Source organism: Canis lupus, chromosome 11 (assembly GCF_003254725.2).
Source record: "Canis lupus dingo isolate Sandy chromosome 11, ASM325472v2, whole genome shotgun sequence".
NCBI lineage: Eukaryota > Metazoa > Chordata > Mammalia > Carnivora > Canidae > Canis > Canis lupus.
This window is the reverse complement of record NC_064253.1, coordinates 63,663,649-63,690,487: the sequence shown is the minus strand read 5'-3', so window position 1 is coordinate 63,690,487 and position 26,839 is coordinate 63,663,649. Positions and strand designations below refer to the sequence as shown.

The following is a 26,839-nucleotide window of genomic DNA, read 5'->3' as shown; positions in this document are numbered from 1 at the left end:
ATTAAGAAGATACAACATAGTATAGTGGTGTGGCTACAAATTAATATAACTTGAAGACTTCAGAATTGTTTTTGAAAAATGTAAACATTTTAAGCTTAGCTATTTTTCTGAGTTCCTAGTTGGTGATACTGCTCTAAAGGAGCAATGTAACTTCTGTCTGAAAGGGTAATACATGTGTGCTTTGTCTCTTTGCCATTTAAGATAGAGTTGAACATATATAAACAGGGGAAAAAAGTCCCCAAAACTAAAAAAATCCTACCATCAACAGAACTCAAAATAATAGCGACTTAAATGAGCTAGAAGTTTACTTCTTGGACAAAAGAAGCCAGAGGTGTAGGCAGTCTAGGGGCTCGAATGACTGTTCCTAAGACATTCATGCCCAGTTTCCCTACATCCTGTTCTGCCAGCCTTGGTGTGAGATCTTTTAGTCTAAGATGGGATCTTGAGCTCCTCATCAATAAACTCTGAGCTGGCCACCAAAGACACAGACCTGAGTGACATCTTCGTAGCTCGGTCATGTAAATGATGTAGCAAAGGCAAGCTAGCTGTTATGGGAGGCACTTCGGATATGCACAGACCACCTCCATCCAGACCAGATATCACTGAATCATATAGTTATACATAGTTTCAAGGGAGTCTGGGAGATAGTCTTGGGTGGGAGACAAAAAAAAAAAAAAAAAAAAAAAAAGGAATTCTTGTTACCAAAGACTGAGAGACAACTAGCAGACTTTAAAACAATACAATACTCAGTGAAAGTACTAACGATATATAGTGACTATATAACCTTCTCAAGGCCTTCAGGTTATAAAAATAAGGTATTATTCTATTATTCTATATTACTTATTGGTTGGACACTGTTTTGGTTTTCTTTTTTTTTAAGTATTTCTTTGGCTTTCTCTACCCCTGTTGCCTTTTCCAAAACCAGAACTAATCATTCTCTCTTTTCTTCTTACAGGACTTTCCATGATATTTCTGATGATCTGAAATCTTCCGTAGACTGACATGGTTTGCACCACAGTGATTTCTGTAGGAGGTTCAGTCTTGATAGTGAGCCCAGCTCAGCTGTGGCCTTGTGTCCTTTCATCTGTGCCTAGCAAGCAGAGCCCGGGGAAGAAGCCGAACCCTCCTGGCCTTCCATACAGAATACCTGGACAAGAGAGAACTTGCTGTGGGTTGCTTTGCCTTTTAAAGCACAGCTTTAGAGCTCAGATTTGTGGTTTGCTCACTTACTCGATGGCTTGAAAAGTTTCAGTTTATACACTGGTACCATGGCTCAAGATTTCCCACTTTGGTTATCTATATCATTATAATATGTATTTATAAAGTTATTTCAAGAGCCCTGAACTACCTGCCGTTAAAAGTATTCACAGCGTCATTTTCTCCTGGTTTAAGAAATCTGTTCTTAAACTTTTCTATGACCGTCACTTTTTAATGAAGAGGGTTTTTCAACTTTTGAATATGTAGTTGCTTGAGCAGGAAAAGGGAGTCTTCGACCCCTCTCCCCCATGCATGGTCCCTTCCGTAAGTGTAAGGCGGGATGGCGTATTTGAAGGTCAGCTAGTTGTGTGTTGCAACCATAGGAGACACAGAAAAACAAGCTCTTCCTCCCCTTTCTCCTCCTCCCATCCGCCATTACGCTATTGCCAAATTCCTAAAACTCGGCTGACCACTTTGAAGTAAAATGCTTATTACGCTGCTATTAATGGTAACAGTACAACAGAATTCATGTCTGGTTCAGTTTTTCTTTCCAAAGGCCCTGAGTGAAAAATCTCAGGAGTAGCAGTTCTCTGAGTTGTTAAATGTATCCCTGTTTACTTATTTGGAATTATGCCAATTGGTTACTTATTAGCAGTAGAATGTTACATTCAGGTAGTATTTTTCCATCACTTAGCACAGTGCCTTGCACATAAGACTCTAGGTGAAGGCGTGTCGAATTATGACTTAAGTCTCCCAGACATCACAATAACCAGCATAGTGCTTTGCATCTTACAAAGTCATTTTGCGCATATTATTTCACAGTCCCTTCCTGGCAGCTTTCATATAGCTTTATGTCATTTCATACCACTTCCGTACAGATGGGAAAACTAAGGTTCAGAAAAGTTTAGTAAGATTTTTACCTCAAATCTTTCTGACTCCATAGCCTGCAAACTCTGCTATGCTGTATCATTTCTTCCACAACTGTATACAGTTTTCCCAGTATTTGTCCTATAGTTAAGGACAGGCTGGGACTAGAACCCAGCTCTTAGCTTGGTCTCCTTCCCACTGTACAAAACAATCATTGGGCGCTTTCTCCATCCCCAGGGGAATAGGAGGAGAAAGCGTTCCTTGAATATCAAAGACTTCCCTTTCAAAAACGCCTAAAAGTAAAAATCATTTTGTTTTCTAAACCATCTGACTGAGAAGCATAGTCAATGATAATTAGCTTAAATTTATTCTGATATTACTTAAGAAATTAACTCCGTATAGGAAAAGAGGCTCCTGTGAGGGTTTTGACTGTTTCTACAGTAGCCTACGTGCAGATCTCTTGTTTTTGTTATCCTTCTACAATTATAATCTGGTATTATACCAAGCGTTCCATTTGACCGCTAATGGACTCCTTTTTTTTCCTTAGTCAGTTGTTCAGTCGTTTGTTCAGTAACACATTCATTGAAAGTTGGCCATCTCTGGTTTCCATGCCAACCACTGTACAGGGTGCTGTAGGGGATAGCTCCTAGGAAGGCCCTTTCCCCCCATGTAAATCTTGTGGGTGGGAGACAAAAAAATTGTGCTTGCTAAAATTATGAATTTTGCATTAAAAGGGTTAAAAAAGAAATCAGGTTTGTTTTTGTTAATTGTATACTGGTAAGTTTATAGCTATAATTGGCACATATCATAAGAGACAACTATATACATAGTGAGTTTAGTGTGCATATACAAATTATGTTCCTCCAAAGTGTTTTTAGCTGTATAAAGTGATACAACAAAACAAAACAAAAAACTTGAGCCTAATGTATGACTGTTACTGGTCATAATAGTATAAATATCAGGTTCCTAGGAACTTTGAGCCCTAAGAGAATGGTTTGGAGCTCCAAAATTGGCAGTGATATAATATCACTTGAAAAATCAGGAGCAGAGGTACCTCCAGAGTGCAACACAGTTTTCAGGAGGCCTGAATTGCCCTGCCCCAGTGCTCCAGCAACTGCGTAAGGACTCAGAAGGCCAACCAGCTGGGGGAGGAGCCCTCAAACAGAGACACATATTCCTTTAGATAGTGAAGAGGTTTTGCACAATTTTCACAGGGCACAGAGATCACGTGGTATGAAAATCAGGGAGTCTCAAGCTCATGTCTCAAAACAGCGTATCCCCATATTCTCAGGATTTATCCCAGAAAGAATACATTTCCCTAGGGACAGACAGTGCATTAATGAAGTAGTGTCAGTAAAAATGGATACAGAAATCCTATCACATAGTCTTACATTTTTATAGCTTTATTAAAGATTAGTTTTAAGTTCACATTCACCATTTCCGTTGAAAATCGAATGGAGGAACGGGAGAAGATAGAAGTCTCTACACAGACGTGCTCCTCTTTTTTCTGAGAATGAAGTATAACGTTTTTATCATAAACCCCATGTCCTATAAATCCTTCTTCCATTCCAAAATCCCTATCACATTCTGTGTTTCTGGAAGTGATCTGTCGCAGTGCCTGAGATACAGGTCTTATTTCTGTTTAAATTTGTGAGGACTCCTAACACTCTGTCCTATTAGAGGTAGTTAGCTTGCAGAATTTTCCTGTGCCTTGTGAGACTGGTGTAGATTGACTCTCGACAAGGGGAGGATTACCCAAGAAGTGTTTCTGGAGGCATGCTGTATTTAAACAAACTCAGAGCCTTTGGAAACAGCAGCTTATTCCATTTAAAGTGCTGCTAAGGGGCTTGCAGACAAGGTCTCTGGCTAACCTTGGTCTTCAATACCCATTGTGACCCTACTCGTACCCCTAGTTCCCACACAGGTTGTATTTAGTACTTCAGAATGTATCACTACTGGGCAATAAATACTCAGAAATTCAGGCCATGAAGGGTCAGATTAGAGCAAAAAAATTTTAGGTGAGCTATCCAGGGCTCTCAACTTCAGGGTTTATAGGAAAAACCCCCTTCAGAACTTCCCATGCTCTAGTCCCGACTGCCAGTTTCCTCTAGGGGGTCTTCTAAGACTCTTAGAAGAGTATTACAGTAGGCATTTCACATTGGAGATGGTCTCTAGCAACAAGTGTGAGTTCCAGCTGAGAGCAAGTGCTTTTTTTTTTCTTTAATTTTCTTACACATTTGCCATCAAAATATATTCATTTCACTAATGTATTAAGGACCTGCAAGAAAATGAGCTAAAACCAGAGCAGTTATTTTTTGATAGTTTAAAAATAATCGAGAGAATTGTAAATCGAGATGTTCTGTCTACTTGAGTCGTGGAAATTCTGTGCTACAAAGGGCCTTATATAATTAGGTGATCCTGTCCTTTTCTAGGGGAGAAAACAAATCTATAGGTAAAATGACTTTTCTAACACATACAGAGCCAGTTAGTAACAGAATTCTGAGTAGAATACAGTTTTTTCTCTTAGCCCGTTTTTCTACTTCTCTTCCCTTTTTTCCCTTATAGTTGAGCAGCTTTTGGAAAAATGTGTTTCTTATAGCAGTAGTTCCAAGGGATGTTTATTAGATGTTATAAGAGACAAAAGTGTGCATGGGGAAGGGGACTCTGTGGTCAATTAAAATTGAGGAATGCTGAGATTGTTTCCTTTCTGTAGGACTTCTAAGAGTTTTTAGTGTGCTGTTACATATTGTGAATTTATGAGGGGACAAAGACTGTGTTTACTAGACTTATTTGACCTTACACTGCAACCCACCCCCCGTCCCCTGCCCCCATCCTTTTAGTAGAGCTTCTTCAAGGACTATTGGTCCTTTGGGAAACATGGCTCTTGAGTAAGTTTACAGCTCTTTTAGGAGACATCCTTAATGGAAATTCTGAATGGTAAATCTATTACCACAGTACCACATAAACTATAATAAATCTCAAAGTTTAGTGAGATACCAGAAAGAAAACATATTTGCCATTCAGAGCTATACGTAAAGTATAGAGATTCTTTTCCACCTATGGTGTGTAAAATCAGTATTTGTGTTTAGTTCTGCAAGTTTTTCAAGGATCTGTTAATGTGCAAATACAGTGGTGATCTATTGATGATACATTTTAATAATGCTTTTGTATGTCACTTTTTTGTTTTCAGACTGCTTTCATAACAACCTTGTGAGATAGGCAGGTGTTAAGTATTATCAAATGAGGCACTGGAGGCTCAGAAAGGTTTTTTTGTGATTTTTCCCTTAAGTTTATACCACAAAGTGATGGAGCCAGAATTCATTTGCAGGACTTCTGACTCCAAGTCCAGAGTTCTTTACTCCACACCTGGTTTCTTATTTTTCTTCTGGCTTTATATCTTACAATTGAAAGGTGTGGAAGGCGAATCTTAAAGTAGTATCATTTTGGCCTACTATCAAATCCTATTTCTTTTTTATTGCAGTGACCCAGAAAGTGTAACTCTCATTAGAGCTATCCCAAAGAAAACCCTTCTTTTGTCTTTTGCAGTGCCACTTGTTTGGGTGACTAAATACGTTTCAAATACCATTTGATTCGAAAACCAAGCTTGGATACATAGTTGTAATTGCTTATGTAACTTTTGGAAAAGATATCCTCTGCATTCTCAGGCAAAGTAGAGATGGTTTGAAAGCGGAAAAGTTTATTCAAATACAACAGTACATATTCTTTATTCTCACACAGATGCTACTTAGCTTTAACTTGCTTTGACAACCTTCTAATGTAACCTCTTTGTAAATGTGAAATATTTATATTTTGAAATAAAATTACTAGTGTTGAATGAATGAGGTGCTAAACTTAGTCTCATTTCTGTTGAGAAATTTGACCTTCAGTGGGGTGAAACTTTCACGAATACATCCATCTCCTAGGCCTTCTATACTTTCCAGTGCCTGCGCTGAATTTTTATGTAATATAGGCAGCTTACATAAAAGAACATGTGTCCAGAGAGTGGATGTGGGCACCTTAAAAAGGTAAAAAGGTCCAGGACTGAGGCTGGAGCCCTCAGAGCACAGAGGAAGGTAGCTTTGTGTGTAGCCAAGGAAATGGTAAGGTGAGTGGCTGGGGAGTGAGAATACAAAGGAAGAAAGCTGGTTAAGGGAACTGCACATTTTGAATGAAGAAAAGTCTACATAATGTCTGTCTTCAATAGCAAAGATACCTATGCAGCACTGGCAGACGGAGCTGAACGCCAAGTGGGAATACTTGAAGCACATCTCACCAGTGCTTGGCAAAGAGCCTCTGACACCTGGAGTTGGTGGTATTGAGCTCATCAATCTGACATGGATGGAGAAATGATCTGGGTAAAAGTGAAGGGGTGGACTCGCCAGCCTCAGATTTTCTACTCTGCTAGTTGCTTATTGGCAGATATGGTAATTCACAAATATTTCTCCATGTCTCTCAGTACTTAAGCCAAGGATCCCCTCACAGGGTGGTGTGTGTTTCTGACAACCTTTTGGCTTTGCTTCTGGAACTCCTGGGGAAAGGGGTGGTCTGTTCTCCGTCCCATCTGATCATGTCGGGGCTTCCTGATTCTTAGCCTTACTGTTAAGTGGTTTAGTGAGAAATGTATACTAATGATCTTCTCAATCGATAAACAGCCTTTAGGAAACTACTCTGTGCTAGGCCCTAGGGGAGAAGCAATCCTGAAAAGTAGTCTTAGGGGCGCCTGGGTAGCTCAGTCAGTTAGGAAGCCGACTCTTGATTTTAGCTTAAGTCTTGATCTTCGGGTCATGAGTTCAAGCCCCCTTTGGTGAAGCTTTTCCATATGCCCTAGTTAATTTCCTTTTAGCCTAAAAGATACCCAAATCACTGCCTCGTTGCTACGAACCCAGACGTACTCCTTCAGACTGCATTACCAGGGGATCCCTGGGTGGCGCAGCGGTTTGGCGCCTGCCTTTGGCCCAGGGCGCGATCCTGGAGACCCGGGATCGAATCCCACTTCGGGCTCCCGGTGCATGGAGCCTGCTTCTCCCTCTGCCTGTGTCTCTGCCTCTCTCTCTCTCTATCATAAATAAATAAAAATTAAAAAAAAAGACTGCATTACCAAATGTTTCATTCTCAATCCAGCCCAAATTGTGAGAAAGATAGGGTCAGAGGAGGAGGAGGGGGAAATGGGACCTACAGGAGAAGCTGCAGAAAGACCCTTTTTCGTTAGAATAACTGCGTCAGGGTAAAAGACCCTTCCGGCAGACTTGACTGTGGTTCTGCTCCACCAGTTAGCTCAGCTTCCAGAAGTCCTCGTGGGAACTCGGAGTTAAGACGAGTCACCTACCAGGAGGACGAAAAGCGTTGCTGGTGGCAGGTGTCTGGTGTGGCGGGTCCTGGCGGGGACCAGATGGAGCGGGGATGCGGGGCGGACCCCAGGCCTGAGCGCGTGGGGGCGTGGCCCGGGCGGGGGCGAGGCCTCGGCGGGGCGTGGCCTCGGCGGGGCGTGGCCTCGGCGGGGCGTGGCCTCGGCGGGGGCGTGGCCCAGGCGGCGCGGTTCCCTGGCGGCGGCGGCGGGCGTGCAGGCTGGCGGGCGGCGGGCGGCGGGCGGCGGGCGGCGGGCGGCGGGCGGCGGGTCCGCAGTGGCGCGGCGTCCCGGCTGCGCGACGGGCCGAGGGCCATGGCCGCCTCCTCGGGCCCGGCCGGCGTCGGCGGCGCCGGCCCGTCGGGCTTCGCCTTCGACTCGGGACTCGAGATCAAAACTCGTTCGGTGGAGCAGACTCTGCTCCCGCTGGTCTCTCAGGTAAAGCGGCGCCCGGCGCGGCCCCTCGTCTCCCTGCGGCCGCGGCCCGCGATGGCGGCGCCCGCTCGCACGGCCCGGGGCCCGGGGCCCGGCGGGGAGGCAGCCCTGCCGCACACTCCGCAGCACGACCGCGGCGTCGGGTCAGGTCGGGTCGGGTCGGGCCGCCCGGCGGGGGTCTGGGGGCCGGCCTCGGCGGCGGCGGCGGTCTGGACCCTCCGAGGTCCCGCGAGGCCGGGGGCTGCGCGGCGGCGGAGGAGACGGGCGGGGGCCGGGGGCCGCCCCGAGGGCCCCGCGGGCAGGTGCGCCTCCCGGCCTGCCCCGAGCCACCCGCGTCGGGATGCGCCCCCGGTCCCCGGCCCCCCCCGCCCCGGTCCCCCTGGTCCTCCCGGCCCCCTCGACCCCCGGCTCCCCCGGTCCCCCCGGCTCCCCCTCCCTCCCCGCCCCCAGGTGCCCCCGGTCCCCCCGCCCCCTCCGACCCCCGGCCCCCAGCCCCCAGCTCCCTTGGACCCCCGATCCCCCGCCCCCGGTTCCCGCAGCCCCCGATCCCCGGCCCCCAGTCCCCGGTCCTCCCAGACCCCCCCGACCCCCGGCTCCCCCGGCCCCCAGTCCCCCCGGCCCCCTTGGCCCCCCCGATCCCCCCGGGCTCCCCCGGCCCCCGGTGCCCCCGGTCCCCGATCGCCCCGCCGCCTCCGACCCCCGGTCCCCAGCCTCAGCTCCCTTGGACCCCCGATCCCCGGCCCCCCCCCGCCCCCCACTCCCCCAGTCCCCCCGGTCCCCCCGAGACTCCCCGCCCCCCCGCCCCCCACTCCCCCAGTCCCCCCGGTCCTCCCCGAGACTCCCCGCCCCCCCGCCCCCCCCCGGCCCCCAGTCTCCCTGGTCCCCCCCCCCCCGGCCCCTTTGGCCCTCCCCGGCCCCCGGCCTCCCCGGTCTCCCCAGCCCCCGGTCCCCCGGTCCCCCCGGCCTCTCTGGTCTCCCCAGCCCCCGGTCCCCTGGTCCCCCCGGCCCCCGGTCTCCCTGGTCCCCCCCCCCGGCCCCTTTGGCCCTCCCCGGCCCCCGGCCTCCCCGGTCTCCCCAGCCCCCGGTCCCCCCGGCCTCCCCGGCCTCCCCGGTCTCCCCAGCCCCCGGTCCCCTGGTCCCCCCGGCCTCCCGGTCCCCTGGTCCCCCTGGTCTCCCCGGTCCCCCCGACCCCCCCGGCCCCCGGCCCCAGCGCGGGCTCCCCCGAGGCCGACAGGACCCTGCGGGGCCCACACGCCGGCTGCTGGCCACTCCGGCCGGGGCGTTCGTGCGGGTGTCCGGGCCCAGCGCGCTGTCCCCGAGGCCTTTGTCCCTGTGCCCTGCGCGTGTCGGCTCGCTGGGCGCCCGTTCACCCCGGGCCACCCTGCCCGCCCCCGCCCCCGCCCCCGCCCGTAACCTGCCGCCGGCTTCAGGCGGCTTTTGTGTGGCCTCGGCAGAGTGCCGCGGAGCCCGTCCCTCGGAGCGTCCGGGTGCGCGTCTTTCTGCCAGGTCCCGTCTGGGATGCGTGCTTTATTGTATCTGTTGGTCGTAACAGAAGCCTGGAATCAGCTAATTGGCCGCGCGGAGCCTTAGAGAAGTTTTTGTTGTAGAAGTTCTATGCAGCCCGCGGGCTGGAATTCCTCGCCTGGCTGCGCGGTGATGTGCCAGCCCTGGGGGAGTGGAGGATTCGGGCCTTCAGCGCGTTGGCGACTGTGACTCACAGCCAGATTGTAATGTCTTGATGACTCACGCTAGTGTTGCCAAGACTTTAGAGGTAGAAGGTACCTTAAAGGTTATCTGACTCTAAATTAAAAAATTCTTTCCTCCAGCATCCTTACACCTGGTCACCAGTCTCCTGCTTAAACATGTTCAGTGATGGGGAGCCCGTAGCGGTTGCGCAGAATTTACATGTTATCTCTTCTCCATCCCAGCCCTGCAAATATTTGAAAATAGCAGTGACACATGCCCCTGGATTCCTGTTATGCTGATTAAATAAACAGCTACTTTTCTCCTTTCTTCTTTTCTTTTCTTTCTTTCTACCTGTGCTCACTTTAGCTTTGCTAACAGAACAGTGAATGAATACCTAACACTACCACCCCTCCTTCCCTTCCATGTCTGATACAGTCACTGACCTGGGGAAAGGAGTACTAGGATCACTCCATAATCTGATCAGGACAATCTGCCCGGTCCTCCTCCCTCAAAAGAATGCCACCAATACAACCACAACCCAGAATGAGAAATACCGGAGTAGTGTAAAGAGTGATAGGAGAGTGGTGGAGTTCAACTTGTATATATATATATATATTTTTTTTTTTTTTACAGTATTTTATTTATTTAACAACATGTGTGTTGCTTACTATATTTTAGGGCATGGTCTAAGCACTTTATAAATATTAACTCCTTTAATTCTCATAACAATCTTATGAGGTAGATATGTGTTTATCTCATTATATGGAAGAGGAAACTGAGGAATAGGGAGGTTAAGTAACTTATCCTGGGACTTTGAACTGCATCAAGTTAGCATTTGAACCCAGGCATCCTGATTCCAGATTCTGTACTCTTAGTTACACCGTATGCTGTGTTCTCTCTAGAGATTAGAAGCAGTGATGAGGTCATCTAGTAGTAGGTACAGAGAAGAGAGTCCACAATGGAAAACCAAGGTGGAAAGTAGTTGTAATCTGGAGAAATGGCAACTTTTCAGTTTCACTGCTAAAAATGTATCAGTCCCACAGTTTTGCATTGTGTAATTCTGGGATAAAAGAGGGTGGAGTGGAGGAGGAAATGTGTGAATCTGTGAATTGCTGCTGAGAGTTAACTAGAGGCCAGTGCTAAAGGGGAAAAATGTCAGCTTTTTTTTTTCTTCCTTGTTAAAGATTCATTCAGGGTCATAGCTGAGATTCTGCATCCCACATGTTACATATCCACACACAAGACCATAACTGGTGTTCCTAATGATTGACTGTACTCAACAAGTAAAAGTTGACTTTGCTTAAAACTGCAGTTTTCTAGAAAATTCATGTCCAGAAGACTAATTTTTTAGAGATTATGCATTATCCAATTCCTGTTTCACCATTTTATCCACAAGAATATTTTAAGTAAGCATTTATTGTGTACTTACTACCTAGTCCTTGAGGGACCTATAGTCAAGTTGGGAGACAGACATATAAAAATTAGCAAATGCTGAGTGTCAAATGAATAACATCAATAGTAAATGCTCTAAGAGCTCAGAGAAGGCATGGATGAGTCAGGTATGATGTCGTAAAGGAGACAGGGTCTTGAGGGAGCAAGTAAGACTAGCATCATAAAACTTAGTAAATTTTAAGCAGGTATCATAAAACCTCTTCTGACTCTGTAAGACTCTGGCCTTATTCTAGGAATGCAAGGTTGAGTTAATATTAGACAAATGTGTATTATTTTCTGCATTCACATATTAGAAAAGATACATGTTCTTATCAGTAGATGCAGAAGACGCGTTCAATTAAATCCAAATTACAGTCATGATAAAAAGCACTTAGCAAACTAGTAAAGAGAACTTCCTTAACCTGATAAAGATTATCTATAGAAAACCTACAGTTAACATCATAGCAACTAGTCAGATTTAAAACAAACATTTCCTGGGACGCCTGGGTGGCTCAGTCTGTTAGGCATCCAACTCTTGATTTCGGCTCAGGTCATGGCCTTGGGACTTTGGGATCAAGCCTCCCTCGGAAGGGAGTCTGCTTATACTCTTTCTCCCCCTCTTCCCCTGTATTCTCTTCTCTCTCTCTCAAATAAATAAGTAAATCTTAAAAAGCAAAGCAAAACATCTCTTTTAAAACCAGAAACAAGAGGAGGGATATATGCTATTCCAGCTTTTACTCAACATTGTACTGGAAATCCTAGCCAGTGCAATGAGACAAGTAGTGGAAGGTGTAAAGATAGAGAAGGAAAAATCAAAACTCTTGAGAGTCCACAGATACATCATAAAAACTAGGAGGTTTAGTAAGTTCACTGAATGTAGGGTACTAAAGTCGACTGCATCCATCTACATTAGTAAAAAACAACAGAAAAGTAATTCGAAAAAAATACCAGTTAAAATAAAAATGACAGCAAAAAAATGAAGTTCCTAGGAGTATATACATAGTAAAAGAGATGCCAAATTTTGTGAAAATAATTTTTAATTTTATATTTTTTAAAGATTTTATTTTTAAGCAATTTCTACACCCAGTGTAGAGCTCAAACTCATAAGCCCAAGATCAAGAGTTGCATGTTCTACATACTGAGCCAGCCAGGTGCCCTAAGAATTTTAAAAATTTATTGAAAGCCGAAGTAGATATAGATAAATGGAGTTGAAGTACTATGTTCATGACTAGATTGACTCAATACTATAGACACATCAATTTTCCCTATTAACCTATAAGTGTAATGCAATTCCAATGAAAATTTCAACAGGGTTTTTTGAGTAGAATTTGATAAAAGGTAATTATAATTTCATATAATTATATGAAAGAGCAAAGAGCCAAGAATAGCCAGATGAGAAACAAAGTGGGAAGATTTCAAGACACTATCAAGCTATCATAATTAAGGCAATAGACCAGTGAAAGGGAACAGAGAGCCTAGAAACAGATCTACACATATGTGGAAACTTGATAACTCACATAATTGGCACTGCTAGTTAGTAAGGAAAAGAAAACTTTTTTTAAAATGGGGCTGAGACGATTGTTATATAATAGTAACACATGAAATTGGATCTCTGTCTCACGGCATATACAAAAATCAATTCCAGATAGATTGAGGACATCAATAAGAAAGTAAAAATGAAAAAAAAAAAAAAGAAAGTAAAAATGTGTAACACTTTCAGGGGAAAAATAATGGGCAATATCTTCACCAACTCATGGTGGGAAGTGAATTTTTAATACTTTGAAAGTAAAAATTCTAAGCAAAGATTGCTAAATTTGACTCCATTAGAATGAAGAACCTCTGTCAAAATTGAAGGGACAAGCCATAAAGTGGGAGAATATGATTATTATTATTATTTTTTGGTTTTATTAAATTCACTTATTATTTTTTTAAATAATAAATTTATTTTTTATTGGTGTTCAATTTACCAACATACAGAATAACACCCAGTGCTCATCCCGTCAAGTGCCCCCCTCAGTGCCCGTCACCCATTCACCCCGAGAATATGATTATAACACAAATCACCAATAAATGATTGGTAGTACCCAGAATAAGTAAAGGACTGCAATAAATCAAAAGTAAAAAAGATTACCTGTTAAAGATTGGTAAAAATAAAACAGTCATCTCATGGAAGAGGAAATAGGTAGCTAAAAGACATAAAAGATGTTTCATCAGAAATCACTGGAGTACAAATTAAAACCATAATGAGAACAAGTATTGGTGAGAAATGTGGAGCCAATGGGAATGTCAACAGTAAACCACTTTGGAAAACAGTTTGATATAATCTAATGTTGAAGCTGGGTATTACCTATGGCCCAGCAAGTTTCCAAAATCCATACCCCTGGAGAAAGTCCTGCATGTATGTTAGAGACATGGCTTGGAATGTTGATAGTTTTGTTTTTTGTTTTTTGGGTTTCTTCTTTCTTCTTCTTCCTCCTCCTCCTCCTCCTCTTCTTCCTCTTCTTCTTTCTTATTTCTTCTTCTTCTTTTTACTTCTAATGGCCCCAAACTGGAAACTACCTAAATCTACATAAATGTCTTTTAACAGTAGGATGTTTAAATAAATTGTGCTACATTCATACAGTGAGATACTGTGAAGCAGTGAAATGAATGAACCACAGCTATAATTACCAGTATGGATGAATCTCAAAAACATAATGTTGAGTGAAAAAAAAATTAAAGGCTCAAAAGCAGGCAAAAGGAAACCTGTATATCATTTAGGGATATAACATCTGTGCAGTAGATATAATAATAAGGAAGTGATAAGCCCAAAATCAGGACAGTGGTTTCTCTGAGGGAAGGCAGTGAGTGGAAAGGTAGGGAAGGGCCCGCAAGATGTGTGGGTTCTCAGATATTGGTAATATTCTCCTAAGCTTGGTGCTGGGTGCATATGCCTTCCATTTCTTTATACTGTGCACATATGTGTTATATATACTCCTTTGTTATATATTTTCTAATTCCAACAGTTGTTTAAAATGCCCTGGGTTGGGGCCCAAACACATTTTCTGCAGAGCAGCTCTCTACCTTCTTTGGTAATCACTTTATTCTTCCTGTCAAAGTGCCCACTCCCAGGCTTAAATTGTTTTTATTCCAAGGAAGGGAAGAGGGATATCTGCCATATACTCCACCCTAGTGTGGAATGTTATTCTAACACCCACTAGTCTTTTCCTGTCTGATAGATTTACTTCTTTCACCATTGTACAGACCCTTCACATTTATTTCTAAGGTAGCTCAGCTCACCTTGTCTTTCCTTTTCTGTCTCTATATCGTCCTATAGGCTTTTTAGGATCCTTGTCTCATTAATTGAAGATGAATAGAGTATGTATGGGGCCTGCTTTGCTGATTTATGTCTGTAAATATATTTGTTTTTTTACTTGCAAACATAAAACACATAAGGTAAGTGGCAGTGCCCTTTTTTTTTCCTGCTTCCTTTAAAGTGCCTCTTATGATTTGGTGTGTTTTCTTCTATACTGGTTTCTATAGCTGATTAGCTAATTATTATTATTATTTTTTTAAAGTAGGCTCCCTGCCCAGTGTGGGGTTTGAACTCAGAACCCTGAGATCCAGAACCACATGCTTTACTGACTGACCCGGCCAGGCACCTCTAATTTTTATATCTAATAATTTTGAGAATTCACTCATGAGTTAAGCCCAGAGACAAACTTCTCTGTACTGGGCTAGCTCCCTTATTTTCAGGTCCCAGGGGCTTAAGCTATTGTTCTTTTATCTGGGCTACTGTCATTTTTTTTTTTTTCTTCCTGGTCTTCACTTGCTTTCTTGCTTCCCCCCAAAATAAGTAAGTAAACTAAGAAAATCCATTTCAATGAAGAGATTACTGTGAGCTACTCTAGAAAATAAGAATAATATCACAAACATGAGGAAAGAAGAGAGATTCTAGAAATGTAAACTGTAACATCTAACAATTATGTAATGTTTACTATATACCAGACACTATTCTAAATACTTTATTTAATTTACTAATGTATTCCCCACAATGACCTTGTGAAATGGGTACTATTATTCCTGTTTTTACAGATGAGAACATGGAGTTATAGAAAGGTTAGGTGACTTGCCACATTGTCACACAACAGAGCCAGAATTCAAGCCCAGGCAAAGTATGCCATAGTTCATATTCTTAACTATTGGGATATACTTTGTCGGAGATTGGTACTTCTTGGCACCATTTGGTAGAAGGTATCAAATAAGCCCCAGTTCTTACTCTTTTATTCCACAGCAGAATTCTTCAATATATCAGATCTTCTTTCTTCCACATGGGATACCTTTCTGCCCTCTTTTTTTCCAGTTCATTCAGGCATTCTCTAGACTCTGGGGTCAGGGCATCTTCAGGTTGTGATTCCTAATTTAATATGCCTCCTATTTTTGTAGAATAATAGCTAAAATTTTATTTGGCACATATAATTTACAAGGCACTCTCACCAGCTTTCTTTTCCCTGATCTTTAGCATAATCCTGAGATGAAAGAAGCAGTGTAGTTACTAACAGGTAGGCAACTTACTCCCTTTGTGACCTTAGGCAAATTCTTTACCTCTTCAAAGTTTAGGTCTTTATCTGTAAGATGAGGGTAATAATAGTATCTGCCTCATAGAGATGTAAGCGGTTAATGAATCAGTATGCGTAAAACACACAGAATAGAGCCTGAGTGTTAAGTGCTTAGTGTTAAATGTTACCTAGTCTTATTTTTCACATGACAAGAAGATTGAAGTTTGATCTCAATTTTGTAAAACTGTGTGTTTAGGTATGTATAGAACAAGACTGAGAAAAATGGTGGCAAAATGTTCCTGAGGTAGTGTGATGATGAGTAATTTTTATTTCTTTAGGTTTTCCTATATTTCCCATTTTTAAGAAACAATCAACATGTATAGCTTTTTGAACCTCCCCTTTTAAAAAGTTTGAGAATAATTTAAGCATCTAAATTGACCTTTTAATAAGGCGTTTTATAAATTGACTTGGCTCCTGGGTATGTCAGTTTCAAACGCATACCTGTATTTGGATTAAACTTTTTCTAGGCTGTTTCCAGTAAAAGGAAGACAGCCACACCTAATTATGCACTGGGGAGGATGCTTGTAATGAAACAAAATGTGTGTTTCAGAACTGAACAATGGTTGGCATTTTAGCCTAATTGCTGATCCTTTCTATATAACTTTAAATGAAAATTTAAAACTTTTGATAACAAATACAACTTAAACTCCTTTTACTCTAGAGTTTCTTCCAAGTTAATTGTTTGGATTAGTCAATGGTGATTAAGTCCTCTGTTCTCCAGGTGGTACTAAGAGTTCCTTAAGGTCTATCTGGTCTGGGGAAGGATCAAAGATTCCTAAAGACTCCACACACACGCACACGCACACCCACACCCACACCCACACGCACACAGAATGAATGAATTCAGTAAAGTTGCCAGATAGAAAATCAACATGCAGAAATCAATTGTGTTTCTATACACTAGCAACAAAATTTTTTTTAAAGATTTTTATTTATTTATTCATAGAGACACACAGAAAGAGAGAGAGGCAGAGACACAGGCAGAGGGAGAAGCAGGCTTCATGCAGGGAACCCGACGTGGGATTCGATCCCGGGCCTCCAGGATCACACCCTAGGCTGCAGGCAGCGCTAAACCGCTCCACCATAGGGGCTGCCCAACAAAATATTTTTTAAAAGATTTTATTTGAGAGAGAGTGAATGAGAGAGAAAGAGAGCACAGGTGAGCCCAGAGGGAGAGGGAGAAACAGACTCCCCAGTGAGCAGAGAACCCAATGTGGGGCTCAACCCCAGGACCCTGAGATCATGACCCGAACTGAAGGCAGATGCTTAACTAACTGAGCCACCCAGGTGCCCGCAACAAAATATTTATAAAAGAAATTAAACAGTCCCATTTATAATAGCACCAAAAACAGTAAAATACTTAAATATATATTTAATTAAGGAGGTAAAAAATCTGTACACTGAAAACTGTAAGACTTTGATGAAAGAAGAAGATGCAAAGAAATGGAAAGATAGCCGATGTTCATGGATCTGAAGAATTAATATTATTAAAATGTCTGTAACGCCATCTGTAGATTCAGTGCCATCCCTATCATAATTCCAAAGGCATTTTTTCCCCTGCAGAAATCGAAAAACAATCCTAAAGTTTGTATGGAAGCACAAAAGACCCCAGCTAGCTAAAACAATCTTGGGAAAGGAGAACAAAGCTAGAGGCAACATACTTCCTAATTTCAAATTATACTACAAAGCTGTAGTAATTAAATAGTATGGTACTGACATAAAAACAGACACATAGTCCAATGGAACAGAATCAAGAGTCCAGAAATAAACCCATGCATATACGGTAAACTAATATTTGACAGGGGAGCCAAGAATAACCACTGGGGAAAGGAGAGTTTCTTCAATAAGGGGTGCTAGGAAAATTGGATCATTGCATGCAAAAGAATGAAACTGGGCTCCTATCTTACAGCAGTCACAAAATTAACTGGAAATGGATCAATGACTTAAATGTAAGACCTTGAAACTGTAAAACTCCCAGAAGAAAATGGAAAAATCTCCTTGGCATTCATCTTGGCAGTGTTTTTTTGGATATGACACCAAGAATATAAGTAACAAAAACAAATATAAGCAAGTGGGACTATGTCAAACTAAAAAGCTTCTGCACAGCAAGAGAAACAACCAACAAAGTGAAAAGACAGCCTACAGAATGGAATAAAATATTTGCAAACTGTCTGATAAGAAATTAGCATTTAAAATATATATAGGGAGCTCATACCACTCCATAGCAAAACAAAAAACAAACTAACATCTGATTTAAAAATGGGTAGAGGAACTGAACATTTTTTTTTTTGAACTGAACATTTTTTAAAAGATTTATTTATTTGAGAGAGGTGGGAGGGAAAGAGGGATAGAAAGAAAGAGTCTGAAGCAGACTCCACCCTGCCTAATACAGGGCTCAATCTCTTGACCTTGATATCACCACCTGAGCGAAAACCAGGAGTCAGATGCTTAACCACCTGAGCCACCCAGGCACCCCAAACAAGTCATTTTTAAAAAGAAGACACACATAGTCAATAGTTTTATGAAAATATGCTTAACATCACTAATCATCAAGGAAATGCACCCCAGTCCTCCTGAAAGTCTCATCCCTCTATGGCATCAGCTGGAAATCCAAGATTTAAGCATTTAATTCTGATTCACATGGGGCTTCTTGTATGTGTCTCCTTAAGTGTAGCTCCTTGAGTATAGTTCCATTTGATCTGAAGATGTGTGAATTAGAGCGACAGATTATCTGTTCCCATACACACAACTTATAATGGTAGGACAGGTGGAGGATAGCCATCATGGACATTTTTGTTAAAACAACAATAAGCAACCCCCCCGAAAATAAAACAAAATGAAACAAACAGGAAAATAGGCATAGGATAACTGCCATATACTTCTGTTTGAAAATGGGAAACATCTCAAACCCACCCAGACACAGTTTAGCAGTACTTTAAGACCTGAGGCCTGGGAATGATTATTCTTCATGGCTTCTAGCACTGCCCTCTGAGCCATCCTCACTCATGAGAGGCAGCCCATGTTGGCAGCTGCATAGTTTCTCAGCCTGCTCCCTGCCTATGGAAGCTTGAAGATACAAAAGCCTCTCTTCATTTTGATCTATCTCCTTCAGTCCAAGCTGGTAGCATTTCTCTAGACGCAATTATCTTTAAAGTTGTGTAGGTCTCCTGTGAACCTTATTGGGCTCACGCAATTAGACAGACCTTCCCCACGAGTCTCTTTATGATAAGCCCTGCTCTAACTTGAGCTTCTGCTGGGGCTCCTGAGGACAATACCTTTGAAACTTCTCAGGAGGCCTGTTGTTTAAGTGAATGGATCTCTGGAACACCAGCTTGAGTCTTCCTAAGATCTTATTAAAAAGAAGAGAGAGAAGACTCAAATTAATAAAATCATGAATGAGAAAGGAGAGATCACTACCAACACCAAGGAAATACAAATGATTTTAAAAACATATTATGAGCAGCTATACGCCAATAAATTGGGCAATCTAGAAGAAATGGACGCATTTCTGGAAAACCACAAACTACCAAAACTGGAACAGGAAGACATAGAAAGCCTGAACAGGCCAATAACCAGGGAGGAAATTGAAGCAGTCATCAAAAACCTCCCAAGACACAAAAGTCCAGGGCCAGATGGCTTCCCTGGGGAATTCTATCAAATGTTTAAAGAAGAAATCATACCTATTTTACTAAAGCTGTTCGGAAAGATAGAAAGAGATGGAGTACTTCCAAACTTGTTCTATGAGGCCAGCATTACCTTAATTCCAAAACCAGACAAAGACCCCACCAAAAAGGAGAATTATAGACCAATATCTCTGATGAACATGGATGCAAAAATTCTCAACAAGATACTAGCCAATAGGATCCAACAATACATTAAGAAGATTATTCACCATGACCAAGTAGGATTTATCCCTGGGATACAAGGCTGGTTCAGGGATCCCTGGGTGGCGCAGCGGTTTGGCGCCTGCCTTTGGCCCAGGGCGCGATCCTGGAGACTCGGGATCAAATCCCACATCGGGCTCCCGGTGCATGGAGCCTGCTTCTGTCTCTGCCTCTCTCTCTTTCTCTGTGACTATCATAAATTAAAAAAAACAAACAAACAAACAAAAAAAACAAGGCTGGTTTAACACTCGTAGAACAATGTGATTCATCATATCAGCAAGAGAAAAAATAAGAACCATATGATCCTCTCAATAGATGCAGAGAAAGCATTTGACAAAATACAGCATCCATTCCTGATCAAAACTCTTCAGAGTGTAGGGATAGAGGGAACATTCCTCAGCATCTTAAAAGTCATTAACATAATACTTTTATAGCCACACTTTAAACTTCATCTATCTTTCTTTCTTTCTTTCTTTCTTTCTTTCTTCTTTCTTTCTTTCTTTCTTTCTTCTTTCTTCTTTCTTTCTTTCTTTCTTTCCCTCTCTCTCTCTTTCTTTCTTTCTCTCTCTCTCTTCTTTCTTTCTTTCTCTCTCTTCTTTCTTTCTTTCTCTCTCTCTCTTTCTTTCCTTCCTTCCTTCCTTCCTTCCTTCCTTCCTTCCTTCCTTCCTTCCTCTTCTTCTTCTTCTTCTTCTTCTTCTTCTTCTTCTTCTTCTTCTTCTTCTTCTTCTTCTTTCTTTCTTTCTTTCTTTTCTTTCTTTCTTTCTTTCTTTCTTTCTTTCTTTCTTTCTTTCTTTCTTTCTTTCTTTCTTTCTCTTTCTTTCAATATTTATTTATTCATGAGAGAGTCACAGAGAGAGGCAGAGACGTAGCCAGGGGGAGAAGCAGGCTCTCTGTGTGGAACCCAATGGGGGACTTGATCCCAGGACCCAGGGATCACACCCTGAACCAAAGGCAGATAGATGCTCAACCACTGAGCCACCCAGGCGTCCCTTAGCTTCATCTTTAGACCTTGCTTTCCTGAAAGTCCCCTAGATTTTGTTTTTGCTTGGAAGCCATTCTTTTAGCATCATTTGCCTTCTGGAGAAACAAGGAATTTTCAAATCCAGCAAGGCTTGACTTCTTTTTTATTTAACAGTGCTTCCTTTCGCTTTTCTCTCTCCTCTTCTATTTTACATTTTAAATAAAAAACCAAGTGGGCATTATGCATGAGAGACAGAGAGAGAGGCAGGCACCACACAGGGAGCCTGATGCGGGACTCCATCCCGGGATTCCAGGATCACATCCTGAGCTGAAGGCAGGTGCTTAACCGCTGAGCCACCCAGGCATCTCTCCAACAAGATTTTTCTCACTTTCCTTTCAGCCTTCACACATAGCTTCCTCAGTGGTCACCATGCTTCTACGAAATTTATTCAGCACTCTCTAGCATTTACTAACTCCTCAAAGTCATTAAGCATCCAGGGCCTGATGTCAAAGCCATTCCTATATTTTAGGTTTTATTACAGCATTGTTCCAGTTCCAGGTACCAAAACATGCTTTAGTTCTCTGTTGATACATTAAAAATTACCCCAAATTTAATGCTTTAAAACAATAAACATCTATCATTCCATAGTTTCCGTGGGTCAGGAATTCTGGCGTGGCTTACCTGCTAGCTCTGAATTAAGGTCTTTTGTGAGATTGAAATCAAGATGTTGGCTCGGCCCACAGTAATCAGAAGGCTTGACTGAGGCTGGAGAATTTGTTTCCATGTTCACTCCTCTTGCTGTTGGCAGGAGGCTTCAGGTCTTCACTATCTTTTGGCCAGAGGCCTCAGTTTCTTCTCCTGCAAGTCTCTTCATAGAGTTGCTGGAGTGCCCTCCAATATATGATAGCTGGTTTTCTCCCACAGTGATGATCTGAGATTGAGGAGGAAGGGAAGATGGAAGTTACAGTGTTTTCTATGACCTGTTCTCAGAAGTATGCCATTGCTTCCGCTTTGTTCATTAGAAGTGGGTCACTAAGTTCAGTTCATACTTAAGGGGAGAAAGATAAGGTTCTACCTCTTTAAGGAAGTCTCAAGGAACTTGTGGACGCATTTAAAAATACTATAGGGGGTACCTAGGTTGCTCAGTCAGTTAAGCGTTGGACTCTGGATTTTGGCTCAGGTCATGATGTCAGGGTTGTGAGATCGAGCCCCGCGATGGACTCTGTGTTTTGTCTGCCTGGCCTCTCCCTCTGCTCCTCCCCTGGCTCTCTCTCAGTTTTTCTCATAAACAAACAAACAAACAAACAAACAAACAAATATCTTTAAAAAAATCACTACAGAGATTACAACAATTTCCTGCTTAGATACCTTTCAGTGGCTTCCTGTCACACTTAGAATAAAATACCAACTTTTCACTCCAATTCACAGCCTTTCATGGCTGATCCTGGCCACCTGCCGGATATTGCTTTTATATTTGTTTCCTTGCCCCTGCTCTTTTACTGCTTCTGGCCTTACCTCATTCCTTGTACAGGACAGGCTCCCGTTCTTTCTCTCCCCCGTCCCTCTTTCTCTCCCTATCCTTCTCCTCATCTCTCCCTTTCTCTCTCTCTCTCTTTCTCCAATTATACCTTCTCCCTAGAATGTTTTGTCTCCTGATATTTGCCAGCTTGGCTACCTTATATCATTTACATCTTAGCTTAAATAGCATTTCTCATAGAAGGAAGATCAACTAATCGGAGGTAGCTACACAAATACTTTCTATCACATTATTCTATTCGATATTTTACATAGCATTTACATTAATTTTTTCTGTTTACTTCTTTAATTATCGTGCCTTTCCTCCCTCCAACCTGAATGAGAGTTTGGGTCTTTTTTTGTTGTACATTGTTTTTTCATCATTGCCTGAAATTTTATTTGGCATATAATAGGTGTGTAACAAATATATTTTATATGATTGAATCATTTTATCCTGATAGACTGTAAACTGAATAGGGAGAGGATTGTGTTAGTCTTGTTCACTGATATACCTTCAGGACCTAGCATCTAAGAAATATTCAAAAATTTAAAAATAATATTATAGGTGAGGAAATTTGGAGAGATTAAGTGAATTTCCCTAGGTCATTTAGCTAGTAATGGCAGAGCCAAGGTTCAAACCTAGGCCTTCTGATTCTAAATTATTAATACGGTAACATATAAAATGCTTGACACATGGTAGTTGCTCAAAGAACCATTCCCTTCCTCTTTTCATAATTCTCTATTCTAGTGTTTGTTAATGCACTTATATAAATCATTTCACAGTTATATTCAGTGGACATGTACTATTTAGGATCTATGTTTTTCATGTAACATTCTTTAAATATTTTTATGTGTCATTATGGTTCATGTACTAGATCTCTAAGACATTTTAAAGATTTATATTTGTTTCAACAAGCTTAACTTGTCACCTTTTATATTTTATTTCAGTGCCTCGAATCAAGTATTAAAACTCTTGGTATTTAATTTACTTTGGATCTACAACAACATGTAGAGAAGTATAAAACAGAGATTACAGTGGACATTCTAAAATGTCTGGCTAATTCAGTAAGCACGTACGGCACGCATATCATTTTGTACAGCCTATACACTGTGCTAGGCAGTGGAGTGGAATACAAGGGGAACAAGGTGTTGTCTCTGCTCTCATAGCAGCTCAAGCCATATTAGAGGAAACCAGATCTCTATTATGCAGTAATAACTAAGAAGTGCTTTGATTTTTCTGTGGGTTTTTTTTTTTTGGAATGTAATGATCTCTCCTTTCCCTCTTTTCTCCTGTCTTTAAATTTGTTGAAATATCCGGAGGGGGCAGCCCAGGTGGCTCAGTGGTTTAGTGCCGCCTGCAGCCCAGGGTGTGATCCTGGAGACTGGGGATCGAGTTCCGCATCGGGCTCCCTCCATGGAGCTTGCTTCTCCCTCTGCCTGTGTCTCTGCCTCTCTCTCTCTCTCTCTCTCTCTCATGAATAAATAAATAAAATCTTTAAAAAAAAATATCTGGAGGGCTTCTGGAACTATATGTACCAGATAACTGTCATCAGGTAAACTTGGAATTATTATTAATGGAAACATTGTCCTGAGGAGGGATGCAGGATGGATGCTTTACTGGTTGTCTCTGGGTTGAAGCAGTAAAGCTGTCAATTTAGTCTGTTAGGCCAGAGACTTGCTATATGCTGGGTCTAATCCAGTATGGTTGGCTTAATTTTCTTGGCTTTTGTGATATAGCTTTAAAAGATTCTGAGATAAAATTTAATCAAGTTGCTTTCATCTTTTATTTTTAGATCACCACGCTTATTAATCATAAAGATAATACCAAAAAGTCTGATAAAACTCTGCAAGCAATTCAGCGTGTAGGGCAAGCCGTCAACTTGGCAGTTGGAAGATTTGTTAAAGTAGGGGAAGCTATAGCCAATGAAAACTGGGATTTGAAAGAAGAAATAAATGTTGCCTGTATTGAAGCTAAACAAGCAGGTATGTGATATTGATATTAAAGCCTATTTATGTCAGTTTTATTGCTTTGGATATGATGACAAATTACCATCTTATTTTGAATAAAGATTTGTACTGTGCTTTAGCCCTTATGATTACAGATTCCTAGGGCATTAAAGGGCTGGATTAGCTTCCAGGAATATTGAACTTCTCTTGGCTCAGATCCTAAATCTGACATATTGAATTCTTTCATTGGGTAGGGTAGTGTCTTCCATTTTTGCCATTAACCATAGAAATGACAGAGGTATAGACAAATGTGAGGCATGGACTCTGCCCTCGAGGAGCATATTAGCGTAACTGCTACCAAGTAGAAAATAGAAATAAAAATTAGCATGTTCAGGGTTTAAGTTTGAGCCTCACATTAGGTAGAGAAATTACATAAAAATAAAATCTTTAAAAAATTAGCATGTTCCTTTGCTCATAGCAGACAAATTATAGCAACTTCAAATTTTGTGATGTCCCACAATTCTCTATAGCTGGTGGCACCAAAGCCTGAGAGAACCTGGGGTGTTTTGATGGATACGAATAGTTCAGCTTTGTTGAAGTGTAATTTATCCATTTATTCTTTCAATCAAGGTTTACTGAGTGCTGGCTTTATGCCAGGCTTTCTTCTAGGCCATAGGGATATAACTGTACACATCAGTCAAATGTCTGCCCTCATAGAGCTTGCGTTCTAGTGAGGGAGACCATAAACAAATGAACAGATATATGATAATTATTCATGAAAAAACAAAGCAGAGTAAGTGTTAGTAGATCAATGGAGGTATATTGAGAACAAGGTTTCTCTACTTTGATGCTGTTGACATTTTGGGCTGGATAATTACTTGTTGATAACTCTTTGCTGGGGGGGACGGGAGCTGTCCTGTGCATTATAAAGCGTTTAACAGGATCCCTAACTTCTACCTATTAGACACCATTAGGTTCCCCTCTTCCCCCACTGTGACACCAAAAATGTTTCCAAACATTGCCAAATATATTCACGGGGTCAAAATGGCCCCTAGTTAAAAACTATTGAGGTAGGGGGTTAGGAAGCTCCTCTAAGGATGTAACATTGGAGCAGTCCCAATGAGGGCTACATGAATGAGTATTTGGAAGAATGGCACTTCTGGCAAGGAGAAGAATGAGAACAGGTATGGCTTTCTAGAAGGGCAAAGATAGGAGGTTTGGAGTGTGTTCTAAGTATGATAGGGGGCCTAATGGGGGTTTGGTGCAGGGTGGTGACATAATATCATATTTTTAAAAGGCCACTGGTGGTTCCTATATGGAGAATAGATATTAGGAGGCATGAGGGTGAAATCAGAGACCAACTAGGTTGTTGCAGGAGTTCAGGTGATGAGTGATGGCAAGTTAGATCAGGTCATGGCATTTAAGGGGGTGAAAATTGGTTGCATTTGGTTATATTATCAAGGTAGTGCTAATAGAATTTGCTGATAGTTTGGAGGTAGGATGTGGTAGAAAGAAGCCATGGATAACTTTGAGGTTTGAAGTATGAACAGCTAGGGAAACGGTGGTGCTGTTTACTGAGATGGGCAACCCTAACGGAGGAGCAGGTGTATTTGGAGAGTCATCCTAAGTGAGATAAGGCCAAGTTCATATGGAGAGGCCAACGAGATCACGCATGGTCCTGTATGTTACATGAGTGACTTCAGGTATTACTCTATAGATGACAGATTGAGGAATTTTCAACCAGAGAAGAAACATAGTTTTGTGTTAGAAATATTTCTGGTAGGATGGAAGAAATGAACAAATGAGGGTTAATTAGAGTTGAGGATAAAGTTGGGGAAATTAATATGGAAATTTTTACAATGAATCAGGCTAAGCCAAGGCAATGCCTAAGGGATAATAAAAAACAGGGAGAGTACATGAAATATTCATTAAGGTGTTAAATAGATAAGACTTCATTATTGGTTAAAAGCAGGATTCTGAGTTGACTCTTGAGTTTGTTGCCTCTCACTGTGATAGTGAATAGATTTTAAGTGGGGAAGGAAGGATGCCTTATTCTATTCATAATTTATATTTTGCCTTCATTTGAAAGAGGATTTGAAATAACTTACAATAAAAGATACATGTTTAATAAATCCAACAATGAGAGATGAAAATAAATACACTGGAAACTTTGGCCCACATTGTTACTCTAATTAAGCATGAAAGTTATCTTTGTACTTCCTGGAAGGCAAGACAAAAATGTGGGAAAGAAAGGGTTATATAATTCTCATTGTTTGTTGAAAAGAAACAAACCAGCTTGTCAAGTGGAGAGCAGTTTCTTTCCTGGCACTAAATTTTTGTGTGGGCACTTACACAAGAGACATTACATAATGCAGTGGACAATTCAGCAGAAAATGTAGAGATGTTCTACATATTACTGTGTTTTTTTGTTTTTGTTTTTTTTTATAACAGCCCTTAATTAAAGCCAAGAGTAGGGGTTTTTGAATGAAAGGGCAAGCTGAGTCCTACTCACCTTATGGACTTTGTAAGAGGTCACTGTGCTCAGCATAGGGTGACAAAAGAGGGCATGATCCACGGACCCACACTCCTGAAGACTGTGGCACTTTGGAAGCCCTCTGTTGTCATGGGCTCCACCTGTTTTCTCTTTTTGAAGTGCCCTTTCCCTTCTTGAGAACTACCTCTCTGTCATTCTGGTTAAAAGAATGAGAATGGCACCTCCTGGAGTTGTGCAGTATGGAAGCCCTATTTTCTCTTAACATGTACAAATTTAAGACTTAACTTGAATCACTCCTGAAATATTTCTAGCCCACTCAGCCCATAGTAATCAACTTCTCATTTGGACAATTTAATATTTATTGAGGGAAATAATGTAAAGTAGGACTTTGGAGTCAGACTGCCTGGATTTCAGTCTTAACTCTTTACTTGATAGCAGTGTGATATCTAGACACCCCAAAAATATGCAGTATTTTAAAAA

At 42.0% G+C, this 26,839-nt stretch overlaps 2 protein-coding genes and 1 long non-coding RNA gene across 9 annotated transcripts in view; 2 read left to right on the top strand and 1 right to left on the bottom strand.

The window, feature by feature from the left end:
* Positions 1–5,903, top strand: part of TMEM245 (transmembrane protein 245) — a 102,256-nt gene extending 96,353 nt beyond the window's left edge. For all 3 annotated transcript variants that reach the window (XM_025433270.2, XM_049116357.1, XM_025433269.2), the window contains one exon: positions 956–5,903. In XM_025433270.2, the coding sequence (XP_025289055.1) occupies positions 956–1,001 (46 nt within the window). In that variant the 3' untranslated portion in view covers positions 1,002–5,903. The remainder of the gene's footprint in view (positions 1–955) is intronic.
* Positions 5,904–7,656: 1,753 nt separating this feature from the next.
* The window catches only part of CTNNAL1 (catenin alpha like 1), a 61,050-nt gene continuing 41,867 nt past the window's right edge, over positions 7,657–26,839 (top strand). For 2 of the 4 annotated variants that reach the window (XM_049116362.1, XM_025432632.3), the window contains exons 1-2: positions 7,657–7,846; positions 23,712–23,901. In XM_049116362.1, coding sequence (XP_048972319.1) covers positions 7,724–7,846; positions 23,712–23,901 — 313 coding nt within the window. In that variant the 5' untranslated portion in view covers positions 7,657–7,723. Of the gene's footprint in view, positions 7,847–9,488; positions 9,615–23,711; positions 23,902–26,839 lie in introns of those variants that run through there. The other 2 variants (XM_025432631.3, XM_025432634.3) reach the window with 2 other exon arrangements.
* LOC112650019 (uncharacterized) overlaps positions 16,471–26,839 on the bottom strand; it is a 46,695-nt gene continuing 36,326 nt past the window's right edge. Inside the window, exons 1-3 of one of the 2 annotated variants that reach the window (XR_003129873.3) lie at positions 26,378–26,761; positions 21,085–21,334; positions 16,471–18,907 (exon numbers count right to left, since the gene is read on the bottom strand). This is a non-coding gene — a long non-coding RNA (uncharacterized LOC112650019). Of the gene's footprint in view, positions 18,908–21,084; positions 21,335–26,377; positions 26,762–26,839 lie in introns of those variants that run through there. The other variant, XR_007414134.1, reaches the window with a different exon arrangement.